Below are 17996 nucleotides of genomic sequence, written 5' to 3'. Positions count from 1 at the left end.
ATTGCAATGCAAATAAGCCTTGTCTGGGAATTTTGTGACTGAAATAAACTACTTTTAAGAACTTTGCATATGGCCGCCTTGCTTGGTCTCCTTTACCTCTGCTCCTTGGGAAGCCACATGTCACATGAACAGATCAAGGAAGCGGTATACAAAGGGCTCAAAAGTTGTTTATTTAGGAATTTTGAGAAATGACACCCCAGCGCCTAGACAGAAAAGTTTGTCAGCATTCTAGCAACGTTTTATTTATTTAACCAGAAAAAAAACCTTGAGGGTGTACATAACACAAGAACACAATGCAATACATGGTCTTAAACTCAGCAAGCGACACCCTCTCCTCCAGTTTTAGTTGCAGATCGTTCCAAGACCAAGGAGCAATAAAGGAAAATTGTATTTTTCCCATATTTAGTCCTGGCCTTAGGAACAGTGAAAGATAGTAGTATCTGAGACAGAGACTATACGTTTGTGATGGCCTTATTAATAAGGAGCATAGATAAGTAGGCAGTAGTCCTTCTTGTGGGAAGGGAGGGCCACTTCACCATGTCGGATAGATCACAGTGATGGGTGTGTAGTCTTGCATTTGTTGGAAATCTAAGCGTCCCTTGATGCACAGTGTCCAGTATCTTATGAGTGAATTCAGTCCCAAAACAAAATTCCTCTATGGGGCATTACGCGAGGTGCTTCATGGTGCCTGGGAGACATAAACCTTTTACTGCAGTGGGCTAAATCAGAGTCCTGTATTTTAAATCAGTGTTTCTTGGTAGTCTTAAACATTTATACTTTGAAACAAAAGTATACACCTCACACACACATGGTTATGGGATAAAAAAAGAAGACAACTGCACCATGTCAGATATAGAGTTGAAATGTATTGAATTTTGAGTTTGCATCCCAATATTACACTTTATATACATCATAGAAGACTGAAATATAACAAAACCATTTGACATAGGAACACTAGATTTTTTGGCGTTTACATTTTTGGTATGTTTATTAATTATGAAAGGATGAAAAAGATTAATACAATTACACCCATGAGGCCAAGGGCCAGTTGGCTGCAGGAAACGGCTACAAAAGCTGCACATGACGGCCTGGACCAGAGGTAGTGGATGCCCTGATTTGTGTTTAATGTAACCACAAGTTTTAGACATGGCGATATTGGTGTTCCAGTGATTACCCCTGAACACTGTTTCAGGTTTCTTTCATGAGTCCTTGTCCTGACTGCTCTGTGCCCGGTGCTTTCAGGGCTACGCTCACATGTGGATCGATATGTTTCCTATGGACGTACCAGCACCTCCACCTATCGATATCAAACCACGGCTGCCTATAAGGTAATCCAGACTAGTGTTCAAAGTTAAATGTTAGTGTCTGTGAGACACCATGTCATACTACTACATACTAGGATCCACAACCTAAAGGTAACTCAGCAACACCCACTTTTCTCTCTCACTAAAGCTATGAGTTGCGCGTGATCATATGGAATACTGATGACGTCGTCCTGGATGATGTCAACCCCTTCACTGGAAATCCATCCAGTGATATATACATGAAAGGGTTGGTAAAAATCACTCACACTCACACACACACACACACACACACACACACACACACACACACACACACACACACACACACACACACACACACACACACACACACACACACACACACACACACACACACACACACACACACACACACACACACACACACAGTACAGTAACTGGATTTAGATTTTATGGATGATATATAAAGATTATTTGTAGAAAGTTGTGTGAATTGACGTTGAATTGTTTGTCACTCTGAATACAGCTGGATTAAAGGCTTAGATGGGGACAAACAGGAGACTGATGTCCACTTCAACTCCTTGACTGGGGAGGGGAACTTCAACTGGCGTTTTGTCTTCCGGTTTGACTACCTCCCCACAGAGAAAGAGATCACCTTTACAAAAAAGGAGTCTATCTTCTCTCTGGAGGAATCTGAGTTCCGCCAGCCTGCCGTTCTTGTGCTTCAGGTCTGGGACTATGACCTCATCGCTGCAAACGACTTCCTGGGTGAGAGGTCATGATGAGTTTGTATCTTTGTGGTTCTGTTGTCCTGTGTGAGCATGGAGCTTGCAATGCCAAATGTCGTGGGTTCGATTACGCTGGAGCCACCCATACGTATAATTTATGCAGACATGACTGTAAGTCGCTTTGGGTAAAAGTGCCTGCTAATTGGCATAATTATTCAATTATTTCGATTTTTTGTTTTTCCTCTTCTCAGTTCATATTGGCTACGAAAACAATACCAGAACGACTGATGAACGTACCAACTACTAGTAAACATAAACTATAAATTAGCACTTCATTTTTGTATATATTTCTTTTGAACCTTTATTTCAACAGGGAGTTGAGACCAAGGTCTTTTTCACAAGGGAGCCCTGCATTTTACAATGCTTACAGCTTTTACAAAATACAGGAAAATACAAAAATATAGATGGATTCAAGAAAAACAATCACATTTCTCAATAAAGAGGTCCTCTACATTTTTATTTGCCCGAGAGGCACCAATGTATCCAGTTTAAATTATTCACTGGCCCAGGCACTAACGTAACAACTTAAAGTTTTTACTGGCCCAGGCACTAACGTAACAACTTAAAGATTTTACTGGCCCAGAACTTTTAATGATGACTTAATCAAGTATTATCTGCTTGTAATGAAGTAGAACAAAAGCAAATGTGAAGAATTAATGGTTCTGATGACAAAAAAAATCACACACAATCCTTTATCGAGGGTATGTTTTTCATAATACATAATGGTTTGTTTCTAGATTGCTTAGTGGAATTCAACACAGTATATCCCTTACAAGTACATAACATATACTAATAGAGAAATGAAGGCAAAGGCTGCTAAAGGTTCAGATCTTAGTCGTGAGAGTTGGCATGACAAACATTGGTCTATATTCATACTGTCCAAGCAGAAATTCATAAATAGTCATACAAAACAATTACCTCAAAGTGACAGCTTCCTGACATCTTAACCATCTTCTTACCTCAGAAGGAGACCATGAACGATTTATCTCAGCAATCAACTAATGTATTTAATTACAATAGTTTGTCACGTTAGCATAATGTGACCAGTTGAAGGTTGTAGCCGCTCATCACCTTTTTGGAGAGGCGATCGGTCCTCTGATAATTACGTTAAGATCTAAAACACTATAAAGCACACAGGTTCTTTATCAACAGGGGTGGAACCTGGAAATAACAAGCACACAACGAGATTGCAAAATATGTCATTTTATTTTCAGCAGCAGCAATTCATAGTTTTAGCATCAGCTTTGTATTCAATAGATTTGTAGTTTCACACATCAATAATCAACATCGGAGTGCTCAGCATATAAGCATAGATAACCAAATCTTCAGTGCTGTAACGCGTACAATTATTCTGTCACCATAGTTAACTTTATACAGAGTAAATAGATGAGGAAGTGCCCAAGGAGAAGGTGAGCGGATCCTGGCTGAAGGGCACGCTCTTGCCAACCACATACTTGACATACGATTAGGCTACCAAGCTGCCACACTGGAATTTGGACTAAAGGCACAGTCACCGCTCTCGTCCTCCCGAGGCACGTCAACCTTCACAGGTAAAGTGAAACTGCTGAGCACATGGAAACACTGGCATTTCTAAGGCAATCAGTCTCAGGCAATCTACCCAATAATAAGATGCAAATGGACGCAATCAGTCTAGATGTGACGCATGTCACATATTCCCCCTGCAATTTCAAAATGTGTCCTCACATTTTGGACAATGATAAAAATAGCATGCAATAAAAATAAGAAAATATGCATGCAAAATATTAAGAAATCAAATCTTCACTTTTTTCTATACACGAGGTGACCTCAGGATTAAACTAAAACACACAGGTTCTTTTAATCAGAGGTGGCACATGGGAATAGCGATCAACAACGGTCTTTTTTTTGCATGGGTGTCCGAGCTATGTGCTAGTTGTTTAGACAGACAGCTTGGTGCATTCAGCATGTCAATACTTCTTTAAAAATAAGTAGTGATGAAGTCAATCTCTCCTCCACTGAGCCATGAGAGATTGACATGCATATTACTAATGTTAGCTCTCCATGTACGTTTAAGGGCAAGCTATGCTGCACTGTTCTGAGCCAATTGTAATTTTCACTCTTTGTGGCACCTGACCACACGACTGGAAAGTAGTTCAGGTGCGGACAAAACTACGGCCTGTAAGACCTAACTTATTGATAGTGTTGTTAAGAAGGCAGAGCAGCGCTTTATTATGGACAGACTTCTCCCCATCTTAGTTACTATTGCATCAAAGAAATTTGACCGTGACAGTTTACAATCCAGGGCAGCGGTGTTAAATACTTAAGTACAAATAATTTAAAGTACTACTTAAGTAGTTTTTTGGGGTATCTGTATCTGTTTTTACTCCATACATTTTCCATTTCCATTTTACTCAATTAGTATTTTACTGGGTGACTTTTACTTTAGTAACTTTCTATTAAGGTATCTATACTTTTACTTAAATATCACAATTGGGTACTTTTTCTACCACTGATCCAGTTACTTGAAGCAGTTTAGTCACCAATTTCCACATTATTCATTTCAATATTTAGTTGAGGTTTAGGGTTTAGTGAATGATTTTTCCCAAATACAATGCTTTTAGTTTTTGAAATATTTAGGATCAACTTATTTCTTGCCACCCATTCTGAAACTGACTGCAGCTCTTCGTTAAGTGTTTCAGTGATTTCACTCGCTGTGGTAGCTGATGTGTATAGTGTTGAGTCATCCGCATACATAGACTCACGGGCTTTAGTCAAACATATACAGTACCAGTCAAAGGTTTGGACACACCTACTCATTCAAGGGTTTTTATTTTATTTTTACTATTTTTACTATGGCACACTATTTTCTACTTTGTAGAATAATAATGAAGACATCAAAACTATGAAATAACACACATGGAATCATGTAGTCACCAAAAAATGTGTTAAACAAATCAAAATATATTTTATATTTGAGATTCTTCAAAGTAGCCAACCTTTGCCTTGATGACAGCTTTGCACACTCTTGGCATTCTCTCAACCAGCTCATGAGGTAGTCACCTGGAATGCATTTCAATTAACAGGTGTGCCATGTTAAAAGTTAATTTGTGGAATTTCTTTCCTTCTTAATGCGTTTGAGCCAATCAGTTCTGTTGTGACAACTGATAAAGAAGATAGCCCTATTTGGTAAAACACCAAGTCCATATTATGGTAAGAACAGCTCAAATAAGCAAAGAGAAACGATAGTCCATCAGTACTTTAAGACATGAAGGTCAGTCAATCCTGAACATTTCAAGAACTTTGAAAGATTCTTCAAGTGCAGTCACAAAAAAACATCAAGCACTATGATGAAACTGGCTCCCATGAGGACTGCCACAGGAAAGGAAAACACAGAGTTACCTCTGCTGCAGAGGATAAATTCATTAGAATAAACTGCACCTGCGATTGCAGCCCAAATACATGCTTCACAGAGTTCAAGTAACAGACATCTCAACATCAACTGTTCAGAGGAGACTGCGTGAAATACCCGCCTCCATGGTCAAATTGCTGCAAAGAAACCACTACTAAAGGACACCAATAATAAGAAGAGACTTGCTTGGGCCAAGAAACACAAGCAGAGTAGGTGAATGGATAATCTCTGCATATGTGGTTCCCACCGTGAAGCATGGAGAAGGTAGTGTGATGGTGCTTTGCTGGTGACACTGTCAGTGATGTATTTAGAATTCAAGGCACACTTTTTATTTATTTATTTTAACCTTTATTTTACCAGGTAAGTTGACTGAGAACACATTCTCATTTACAGCAACGACCTGGGAAATACTTACAGGGGAGAGGAATGAGCCAATTGTAAGCTGGGGATGATTAGGTGCCCATGATGGTATGATGGCCAGATTGTGAATTTAGCCAGGACATGATATGTGCCATGGGCTCTTTAGTGACCACAGAGAGTCAGGACATCCATTTAATGTGGGGCGGCAGGTAGCCTAATGGTTAGAGTGTTGGGCCAGTAACCGAAAGGTTGCTGGATTGAATCCCCTAGCTGACAAGGTAAATATCTGTTGTTCTGCCCCTGAACAAGGCAGTTAACCCACTGTTCCCCGGTAGGCCGTCATTGTAAATAAGAATTTGTTCTTAACTGATTTGCCTAGTTAAATAAAGGTTATTTAAAAAATTTAATAAAAGTCCCATCTGAAAGACAGCACCCTACATAGGGCAATGTCCCCAATCACTGCCCTGGGGTATTGGGCTATTTTATTTATATATTTTTTGACCAGAGGAAAGGGTGCTTCCTACATGTGTCCAGCACCACTTCCAGCACCATCTGGTCTCCCATCCAGCAATAACCCTGCTTAGATTCAGAAGCAAGCCAGCAGTGGGATGCAGGGTGGTATGCTGCTGAATAACCAGCATGGCTACCACAGCATTCTGCAGCGATACACCATTCCATCTGGTTTGCGATTAGTGGGACTATCATTTGTTTTTCAACAGTACAATGACCCAAAACACACCTCCAGGCTGTATAAGGGCTATTTGACCAAGGAGCGTGATGGAGTGCTGCATCAGATGACCTGGCCTCCACAATAACCCAACCTTAACCCAATTGAGATGGTTTGGGATGAGTTGGACTGCAGAGTAAAGGAAAAGCATCCAACAAGTGCTCAGTTTATGTAGGAACTCCTTCAAGACTGTAGGAAAAGCATTCCTCGTGAAGCTGGTTGAGAGAATGCCAAGAGTGTGCAAAGCTGTCATTAAGGCAAAGGGTGGCTACTTTGAACAATCTAAAATATACAATATATTTTGATTTGTTTAACACTTTTTTGGTGTTATTTCATAGTTTTTATCTATTCATTATTATTCTACAATGTAGAAAATAGTAAAAAATAAAGAAAACCCCTTGAATGATTCGGTGTGTCCAAACTTTTGACTGGTACTGTAAATATACATTTTGTATGGGAAAACTATTTCTAAAATGCATACTTTTTCCGAACTCACTTCAATCATGCATAAGAGGGAGGCTTGCGCTGCTGGTGCTGGCACATGCGCAGATCAAATATACCGCTTGAACTCCGATTAAGCTGTTTACATGACCTAATAAAAAGAAAGATTGCTCAGAAAAACAGGTGTTTTAATCGGTGTATGCTTACTTCAATTATGACATTACGCCGATTAAGATAAGCAAAGTAAGGTGTTTACATGACTAATGCCATACTCGGCCTATTGCCATAATCAGTTTAATATCAAATTACTAGTGTGCATGGTAACATACTCAATCGACAACCTCTCCTTTTCCTTGATCTCCATCTTATTCTTAAGATTGCCTATTATGATTATCATTATAATAATACGTAATGTCGTTATCACTAGTGGGCTTTGTATAGTAGCCTTGTACAACCACCATCGAGCTGTAGGCCAAAGAGCGTGTATTGTTTAGTTTTAATACCGTAACTTACTTAGGCTTGTATTTCAATATATAGGCTACGGTATCAATCAATCATTCATTCATTCGATCACACCACATACGAGACATTCATGCTTTGAAATGCAATCAAGCATTTTAGTTTTAAAATGAAATAATAAAGGGAGCTTTGAATAATTAGCCTAAACAATGAATAAACCGCAATTCACAAATGCATGCAACTGTTTTCAGTCTGCTGTAATAAAAGCTTTCTATATCTTTTTTTCCCGTTAGAACAGGCTCTCTGTGTTCGTGCGTATATTATGACTATATATTGGGAAGTTTTCCTTTCGGCTGTTCAGGCACACGCCCCTTCGTCAGTGATTGGTCAACAGTAGGGATTCTTCAATAAAGTCTTTGTTGTCATTCAACGAGAGACGACTACTTTTCAAGCAACTTTTTCCATTGAGAAATACTGCACCAAACATCTTCGAGATCTTAGTCGTGCAACTTTATGTCTTCGGCAAAAAACGATAATTAATGATAGAGTTCTTGAGTCATCTTCGATTCATTCTGACTATTTTGAGGAAGTGTATACTGGCTACGGCGTCTCAAAATGGACAAACAGTACTATTGCCACTTTTTTCACATTTTTGAAGCGAAGGTCTTTTAAGGGAGGACAACTTTGAAAAGGGGTGGATCCCGTTTGTGAAGGCGGTCAACATCGTTGGTCACCCCTTTTCAAAGTGTGTTGCATTATGGTTATAAAAATTGTCCAGCATGGCCTTTACAAAAGTCATGTGATCAAAGGTCATGCAGTTTTCGATTAAGCCAAGGTGCTTCTCACCAACTGCACCCATCACCTATATTGTGGGAGGCACTATTTGTCAACCAAATCATTAGTGTGTTTCACCCATTCGAACATGGCCAAAGAGGTGACTGAAACAGGAACCAACTTTGCAGCTGTTCTAAAGCTACAGCAGATCCAAATGAAAGTGATATTTCAGACCTCTCTCTAACCAATTCATTGTAGACATGTTATGTTTTCAGTTTGTGATATGGGGGTATAGAAAAGTTTATTTCAACATTTATACAGATACGCTTTTATAAACAATAGCAGATATGTTGAAACTGCCATATTGAACTGAGCTTTGCTGTTGGAAAACCACTACAGTGTCCAACTAACGGCTGTCGCAAATGCACCTCCCCCGAACTTCACTCCCCGACTACAGTTGGCTTCGTTAGGATGACCACTCAAACAAACCATGGTTAAAAACATGACCTTTGGGGCCTCCCGAGTGGCGCGATGGTCTAAGGCACGCTTGAGGCGTCACTAGGGACACAGGTTCGATCCCAGGCTGTGTCACAGCCGGCCCTTATTGCTGTGATGTCGACTCCTTTTGGTGGTGTGTAGATATTAAAATGGCAGGAAAACTATTGCTTAGCTTGATACTCTTCAGCTGCTAAAGGTTGCTCTCGCCCCTCTGTCACCTCTCTCCCAGGCTCCATTGAGCTGCGTCTGAACGACATGGTGCGGGCAGCCAAGACCTCAGGGCAGTGCAGCATAAAGATGGCCAAGGACAGGGCCAGTCCCCGCTTCTCTATCTTCCTTAACAAAAGGATGAAAGGATGGTGGCCCCTCATCAAGCTCAAGAGTCAGGAGGACATTGAGAGGGAGGAGAAGGAGGCTGAAGAGGCAAAGAAGAACAAGAAAAATACCAAGCACAGAAAGATGAAGCCGGAGGACCTTCAGTTTGTAGACAGCAGTGGGAACACTTATCTCCTCATGGTAATGCATTATGAGATTGTAATTGACCTGGAGGGTTGGGCAGGAGTAAATCCTGTTGTGGGTCATACATGAATAACTGAGGTTATGGGGAGGATCCTAGTTAGCCCAAACTCCATGCAAGTTTGGTATTTTATACATTACCTTCCTCTTAATTGTCGTCCACTTAATTATGCCGTTGTTGAACTTTCCAGACACTTTTAAAGTGCATGGCAGTTATCCTTAAGAGTCTATTGATGCCCGTGCGTCATTCTAATCCACATCAAAATCCGACAGTTTAATCAGCATGACTATCTTGGCAAAGGAGAAATGCTCACTATCAGGGATGTAAACAAATTTGTGCACAAAAGTTAAGAGAAATACGCTTTTTGTGTGTATGGAACATTTCTGGGATCTTTTATTTCAGCTCATGAAACATGGGACCAACACTTTACATGTTGCATTTATATTTTTGTTCAGTGTAGTTAAGGCCAAATTAAATATAAATAAACATATTTTTATACCTGAAGCAGTCCTAAAATTAATAATCAAATAGCTGAATGTTAATTACTTCCAGCAGCTTTGGTTGAGCCTCCAATGACTATAGTGGAATCAGATTAGAGTGAGGGTATGGGTTAGTCTCGAATTGGTGGTAGTGATAAGTGTAGAACTTAAATATAACCTTTCTGAATGTGTTTTGTGATTAGGTCCCTGTGTTTTGCGCAATCATCTGACATAGTAAGATTGTATCCTGTATTTTAAGCCTTATCCAAAAATTTGAATTACACAAAAAATTAAACCAATTGTCTGAGGATGGTGCTGGACCATCTGAAATAAAATGAAAAGTGGAAAAAGCTTTAAATAGGGTAAAAGGTTAAAGTCCAAGCATGTCACATGATTGTGCAAGACACCGGACCCTATATGATAACTCTTTGTATTTTCTTTGTTGTTTAGGGAAAAGTGGAGGCAGAGTTCCAGTTGGTGAAACTCGAGGAGGCAGAGCTGGCTCCTGTGGGAAAAGCCCGCAAGGAACCTGAGCCACTTGAAAAACCAGAGTAAGTGACTAAAATGATGTTATTCAATCAAAAAAATTGTGCAACAAGCTCTCATGGTCATATAAAATGAAATGCCTTGCTTTTTTTAGAATGTGCTGAGTGCGTGGGCAGACCTTTAAGCAGTAAGGCCAGAGGGGATGTGGTATATTTTAGCAATAAGGCCTGAGGGGCTGTGGTATATGGCCAATATACCACGGCTAAGGGCTGTTCTTAGGCACAACATGTTCTTAGGAACGGCCATATACCACAAAACCCCAGAGGTGCCTTATTGCTAATATAATCTAGTTACCAACTTAATTAGAGCAGTAAAAATAAATGTTTTGTCATGATTGTATGGCCCACAGGGCAATTCCATGGTAACGGAATTTTTACATCCGGTAACAGAATTGCATTAATGGAATTTCATCATGGGTCCCAAATCTGTAGTAAACAGAAATGCATAATTGTGGATATGAATGTCATAAATGGGTACACCAAGGCAGAAACCTGCAATATCCTCCTTTGCATATTTGGGTATTATTCTACACAATGGATTATTTTTAAGACCAAATCTGGTTGGTACAGACCGGACCAAACCTGAACCAATCATAGATGTCCATGTTTCACAAGTTTGGACATCAACATACAGCACAGTATAGTTCTGCATAGAACAGTAAAGTAGAGTTCAGTACAGTAGAGTTCAGTACAGTAGAGTATAGTTCAGTACAGTACATTATAGTGTACTATACTCTAGTGTGATCCACTGTGTACTATACTAACTCCACTCTACAGGACTGTACTGTACTGAACTATACTTTACTTTTATTTACCATACTGAACTATACACTATACACTACTTTTCTTTACTGTACTCTACTGTGCTGTAATGTACCACACCCCACCCCCCCTTTTGCGAGAAATTTTGTTCGGCTACATTGTTTCTTCTTCAAAGTACACTGGCGACATTACATGTCATTTTCCAGTGCTATTTCATTTATTCATATGAACTGTTTTCTAATTTCCATCATCCCTTTGACTGTCCTGATTAAAATACATTTCATTCAGTTCAGCATTTTGGGCTATTTCGGAATGAACATGCTGCCATCTTTGCCACAATATTGCAATAACTATTTACCTATTGTGTACTAAACTGCGGGCATATATTCTGCATAGGTTTATTGCCTATTGTGATGAGTGTGAATGTGCTCATTGCGCGCAGTGCCCAGCCCAGCTGGTGGTGCGGAAATAGCAGAGGCAGCACTTTTTGCATGACTTACAGTAATGTCTGTGGTCCTAAAACAATAGGTGTGTGCTTTTTTAATGTAGGGTTACCATCAGTAATCTGGGGGCTTCTCCCTATACTTAGCCTGCAACATGTCAAAGTTGAAGTGCATTGCCATTATATTTCCCATTATAATAATCTTTCTGCTTTGGAAACATTTTAGTGACGACTTTATTAGCCTACAAGCAAACCAATAGTGAAATTTGCACCGATTATTATTATATGAACTTGCATTTGATCATGCTGGGTAGGTCACGTAACCCTAACATGCAATATTTGCTTTGGGGACTTTACCAAACAGATTTTTCTCTCCGGTTTTAACTGTGATAAACACAAATAGCCTAGGCTATGTGGTTGAATTTATTCCGCCACTGTTTAGGCCAACTGGAACAGTGTCTGTAAAAGCCAGGTCACCTGTGATACAAGTCAGTATTCGATGTCCATCCATGCCTGTGGATGTCGGGAGATGATGTGGAGACAAGCCCGTATGGGCAACAGTAAGCACTGTTACCTTCAAGTAGGTTTTGGTTTTGCTGGGGCATTGTGGACAGGGATGGTGGATGCATTTGCCTCTGTTGCGAGTTCGAATCCAGCAATAGAAAGTTGTTTTTCAGATTTAACCCTTAACCCTTAACCCTTACCTTAACAATTCTGAGTTAATGTCTAAACCTAAGCTTAAACCTAAGCTACAAAATGTGACGACAACTTTGAAATTTGACATTTGAGTAACATGGATGAACATCTAATTCTGATGTGAGACTGTGAGAGCTAGATAGGTCTCTAAACGATGTATGGCTTGTCGGCCTTACTGTACATAGCACGGTGGTGTATGAATGCAATTGTAATGTATTATAGAGAAAACAACGCAATTATCACAACCGGTTGTATATTTTAATATTCATTCCATTGTGTTTTTGTAGGTAGGATAGGTAGGATAACTGTCTTGTCCCTAAAAACGTAGGCCTGATCAGTAGGGGAGTTTTATCGGGGTCTGGAAGCGCAGCCTGGAGAGCTCACACAATGCACCTGTCATTTCATGATCTGATATCTTTTTTTTATTGCGACAAGATTATCTGCAGTAGGCCTAGTCTATACTCTTTCAAAAATACCTATATCAAAATATCAGAAATAACATTGCCAATAGGTTACCGGATAATGCGAAGACAAAGTGTTGGCATTAAGAAAGCTCGCTAGACCACCCAAGAGGTGGGGCAAGTACTGGATTGAGCAGAGTAGAGTGATGCTGCCACCACCTTTGTTTGACCGGTATGGTCCAGCATCAAAGTATAGGACACCAAAACTCAATACAGATACCAGCAAACAATTCTCTTTATTAACTAAACAATTTCAAAAGAAAGCATGCATGAAATGCTAGACGACCTACTAAATTCCTGCAATCGCTGTAACCCAATCAGAAGTGCTGCTATGACCCGAAGAAGGTGCTAAAATGTGACACTACACACATCAGTGAGGTATACGTTAAGGAGAACTGAACATCCAAGGTTCTACTACTATTCACTGCAAACCGGGCCTAGCCCAATGAAACACAATTGTAAAAAAAAAAAAAAGAAAAAAAAAAGCTAATTCACTGCACACAGGGTCATAAAAGTTTACACACGGACCAGAGGCCCGCACCTGATTCAAAAAGTAATAAAACATTTAAGGTTCTACTACTGCTTCACTGCAAACCTGGCTTAGCCCATGAAACGCAATTGTACAAACATGCAAATTCACTGCACACGGGCACAATAGCCAACAAAAATACTCTGATCTTGTAGATTATTTACGCACATTTTAGGGTTAGGAAAGTATGTATGAATCATTAAAAAAAAATGGTTTGGAGAGCCTTTACGCACGAAATGTATTGATGAATCAAAAACACAGTGGTTTGATTCATCCTGAAAGTTGTCATATTCAAGTTCAATCCCATGAAATATTGGAAATGGAAAAAAGTGTACAGTAGTCATATAAATCTGCCCTAATTCTCACCAATCATGGAACTATAGGACAAGGGTCCAGTTGTGGTGACCCAGGCTTCAGGTTCAACCTGCTTACATGTGATCTTGAATTCCATAATGATTCAAAAAGGCTACTCGTCCCGAATTATTGCACAACGTTAGCCTAATATAATCCAGTAATGCTAGCGACCCACAGGAATAATTTACACGGAAGTGACAGAGGAAGTAAAAGGTAAACAGAATGGAATGATGCAAAAAATGTAATCTACAAATGAAGAAAATGAACACGGAAGTGACAGTTATAAATATATGTGGGTATTACTGATGGTGGCTAGTATTTAACAAATTGTATGATACAAATTGTAAAATAAAATGGAGAAAAGCCTGGGCATACTGTAGACTATCATTAAAACATTCTAAAGCGCATACATCAATTTGGCAGGTTCAGCCCTACAGAAGCCTATAGCTTGGGTGTGCAGATTTCATCCATTCAAATTATGAGGGCACACAATAAAAATTCTGTACCGGCACAGCTACAGTGCCTTTCACTTTTTCCACATTTTGTTACGTCACAGCCTTATTCTTAAATTGATTAAATTGTTTTTTCCCCGTCATCAATCTACACCCAAAAATCATCATAATGACAAAGCAAAAACAAGTTTTTAGAAATGTTTGCTAATTTATTAAAAATCAAAAAACATATCACATAAGTATTCAGACCCTTTACTCTGTACTTTGTTGAAGCACCTTACAGCATCGAGCGATTAAAGCATGGAGTCTTTTTGGGGTATGACGCTACAAGCTTGGCACGCCTGTATTTGGGTAGTTCCTCCCATTCTTTTCTGCAGATCCTCTCAAGCTCTGTCACGTTGGATGGGGAGGGTCGCTGCACAGCTATTTTCAGGTCTCTACAGAGATGTTTGATTGGGATCAAGTCCGGGCTCTGGCTGGGCCACTCAATGACATTCAGAGACTTGTCCCAAAGCCACTCCTGAGTTGTCTTGGCTCTGTGCTTAGGGTCGTTGTCCTGTTGGAAGGTAAACTTTTGCCCTAGTCTGAGGTCGTGAGCGCTCTGGAGTAGGTTTTCATCAAGGATCTAGAGTTCAATCTTTGTTGAATCTTGTTTCTCTAAGAGTCTAGATGCTTTTTGGCAAACTCCAAGCGGGCTGTCACGTGCCTTTTACTGAGGAGTGGCTTCCGTCAGGTCACTCTACCATAAAGGCCTTATTGGTGGAGTGCTGCAGAGATGGTTGTCCTTCTGGAAGGTTCTCCCATCTCCACAGAGGAACTCTAGAGCTTTGTCAGAGTGACCATTGGGTTCTTAGTCACCTCCTTGACCTTCTCACCCGATTGCTCAGTTTGGCCGGGCAGCCAGCTCTAGGAAGAGTCTTGGGGGTTCCAAACTTCTTCCATTTAAGAATGATGGGGGCCACTGTGTTCTTGGGGACCTTCAATGCTGCAGAATTGTTTCGGTACCCTTCCCCAGATCTGTGCCTCGACACAATCCTGTCTTGGAGCTCTACAGACAATTCCTTCGACCTGATGGCTTGGTTTTTGCTCTGACTTCCACTGTCGTCTGTCGAACCTTATATAGACAGGTGTGTGCCTTTCCAAATCATGTCCAATCAATTGAATTTACCACAGGTGGACTCCAATCAAGTTGTAGAAACATCTCACGGATGATCAATGGAAACAGGAAGCACCTGAGCTCATTTTCGAGTCTCATAACAAAGGGTCTGAATACTTATGTAAAACATGTGAATGGTATGTGCATTTGTATTCACTTAACAACAAACACATGTTAATGCTAGATCAAATGCGCTCAATGGCCCCGATTAAGCACACGTAAATGTAACATTATTCCCTTTTTGTGCACTCTATGCGTATTCTGACCTTGATCTTAAGCTATTCACCCGCTATTCGTTCAGGGTGGAGATCTAAGAAATGAAGGTGTGGTAGAGGTGTCTTCAGATAAGCCGTATTCTGACTTTAACTTAATTCCACCACCTTTACGCACAAGGAAACCATGAATAAGGTTTTGCGAACCTACCGGTTCCAAGTGGAAAAAGCATATACTTTATTTTTCCCGAAACAAATAACAGCATTCTCCATGCACTGTCATTTATAAATGGTTAACAGCTATTGATAAGAGCTAGGTAAATGAATAATCCGTTTGGAGAATGGGGATCATAAATACACATAGCAATTGTTTTAGATGATTTTTCCTTATGATCACTGTGAAACCAGACATATGGAAGCAAACTGAAAATCATATCAACATGCCATGTATTGTGGCCCCTTTTCTACAGTGAAATTGGCAATACAGTGCCTTGGGAAAGTATTCAGACCCTTTGACTTATTCCACACTTTGTAACGTTATAGCCTTGTTCTAAAATAGATTAAATAAATAAAACATCTCTACAATCTACACACAATAGCCCCTTAATGACAAGGCAAAAACATTTTTTATTGCAAATTTATTGAGAAATAAAAACAGAAATACCTTATTTATACGGTGTATATGTATATGGGTGTATATGGGGTCACAGACTGCATTTAAACATTGCTACAGTTTAGAAGGTTTGATTGAATCTGATCCGTGGGCACACTTTGTGCAATTCGCTAAGTTTACACTGAAAACAAAGCTAAAACATGAACATGTATTCATTTATTATTTACCTTAATGCCTTATTCCTTTTATTCTACTTTTACTTGACCTTTTTTCCTATCTTCTATTCCCCCTGGAGAAATCGGTGCACATTTTTCATATGAGTCCTACTGCTCACACTATGTCATAGCCTACTGTATAAAAAAATGTAATTAAACAAATCCATGAAACTGGGAAACATTACTAACTTTTTTGTTCACTTTGTCTCTTTCCTCATTCTACCTTCTATTAGTCGCCCCAAGACCACCTTCAACTGGTTTATCAACCCCATGAAGACCTTCATCTTCTTCATTTGGAAAAAATACAAGAAGTACATCATCGCTCTACTCATCCTGGCAGTCCTGCTGGTTTTTCTCATCCTCATCCTCTACACGCTCCCTGGACAGATCAGTACGCTCATCGTAAATGGATGAACAGTCCATTTTGTGCATAAGGATCAGACGGAGAATGAAACATCTATATGAGAAATGTACTTTGTTATCATTAAGTTCCATTTAATTTGTGTTAGGACATTGTGTGTGGTAGATTTGCTATTGTGATATACTCTATGCAAGTGCTAATTTCCTTTGTACAAGTCTTGTAATTTTCAAATACTTGGTTATTATTAGACCAATCTTAAACATATATTGAACAATCAAAGCTACTGATGAGGAATTCTTTGCACTGACTTGGCTCAGAACAGAGCAGGGCGGCTGGCCCTTAAAAGTACACGGAGAACTAAGATTAATGACATGCATGGCTCAAAGTGGAAGAGCGATTGACTTCATCATTACTTGTTTTTGTAAGAGGTGTTGACAAGCTGAATGTACCGAGCTGTACCGAGCTGTCTGTTTAAAATACAGCGCGGACACTCATGCATACCCCACAAGACATGCCACCAGAGGTCTCTTCACAGTCCCCAAGTCCAGAACAGATTACAGGAGGCACACAGTACTAGATAGAGCCATGACTACATGGAACTCTATTCCACATCAGGTAACTGATGCAAGCAGTAGAGTCAGATTTAAAAAGAAGGTAAAAATACCTTATGGAACAACGGGGACTGTGAAGGGACACACACAAAGGTACAGCCACATGCACAGGCACACATTTTGATATCGTTGTATGGTTGTATTGAACATTTTGTGTTATGGATATGTGGTGGTGTAGGGATGTTATATGATGTACTGTTTTATCTTTAGCTCATTCAGTACAAACATAGTTGACTGTTTTCTCTTTTGTTTCATATGTAATGTGGGTGCTTTGATGTATTTGGACCCCAGGAAGAGTAGCTGCTGCCCTGACAGGAACTAATGGGGATCCATAATAAATACAAATACAAAAATACAAATACTATTCAGGAATGTTTGTGTTCATCAACCACATTATTTACAATATGTACTTTTTCAATACATTTCTGTCAGTGAAATAACCTGCCTCATGTCATTCTTAATATATGGAATGTTTAGGCTTTGCTCTCTTCTGGTCCACTACTAGGTCATGAAGGTTATTGCATAATTTCTGTTAAAGGGAAATGGAAATACTAGGCTTTAGAACACCAGCTAACTGTAACCATGGAGATCCTATTAAATAACTTTTTGTATATATTGTTTTATTCTAATTCCTAATTCCATGACTAACTGTAAATCGCCATTTTGGTATTTTTGCATCATCGGTAGAAGAGTTTTGGAATTCCTGAATTTATTGAGACCATGACCCCTGTGTACATTAATTAGCCTACTTTTCTGGTGTCAAACCACATGAAAACATTATACATATTTTTAATGCTGAAAAACAGCCCTTTCAAATTATATGGCATACAATGGCACCACATCAATCAAATGGCAATCAGTCAAGAAAGTACA

The 17996-nt window shown here is 39.6% G+C and overlaps 1 protein-coding gene across 1 annotated transcript in view; it reads left to right on the top strand.

The window, feature by feature from the left end:
• Positions 1-16982, top strand: part of fer1l4 (fer-1 like family member 4) — a 103647-nt gene extending 86665 nt beyond the window's left edge. The window contains exons 41-46 of the mRNA XM_039015590.1: positions 1243-1328; positions 1453-1551; positions 1810-2051; positions 8948-9234; positions 10165-10265; positions 16385-16982. Of these exons, the coding sequence (XP_038871518.1) occupies positions 1243-1328; positions 1453-1551; positions 1810-2051; positions 8948-9234; positions 10165-10265; positions 16385-16565 (996 nt within the window). The 3' untranslated portion in view covers positions 16566-16982. The remainder of the gene's footprint in view (positions 1-1242; positions 1329-1452; positions 1552-1809; positions 2052-8947; positions 9235-10164; positions 10266-16384) is intronic.
• The last annotated feature ends 1014 nt before the right edge of the window (positions 16983-17996 follow it).

This window comes from Salvelinus namaycush, chromosome 20 (genome assembly GCF_016432855.1).
Source record: "Salvelinus namaycush isolate Seneca chromosome 20, SaNama_1.0, whole genome shotgun sequence".
Classification (NCBI taxonomy): Eukaryota; Metazoa; Chordata; class Actinopteri; order Salmoniformes; family Salmonidae; genus Salvelinus; species Salvelinus namaycush.
The sequence above is the reverse complement of the archived record's forward strand: the minus strand, read 5'-3'. Positions and strand labels throughout refer to the sequence as shown.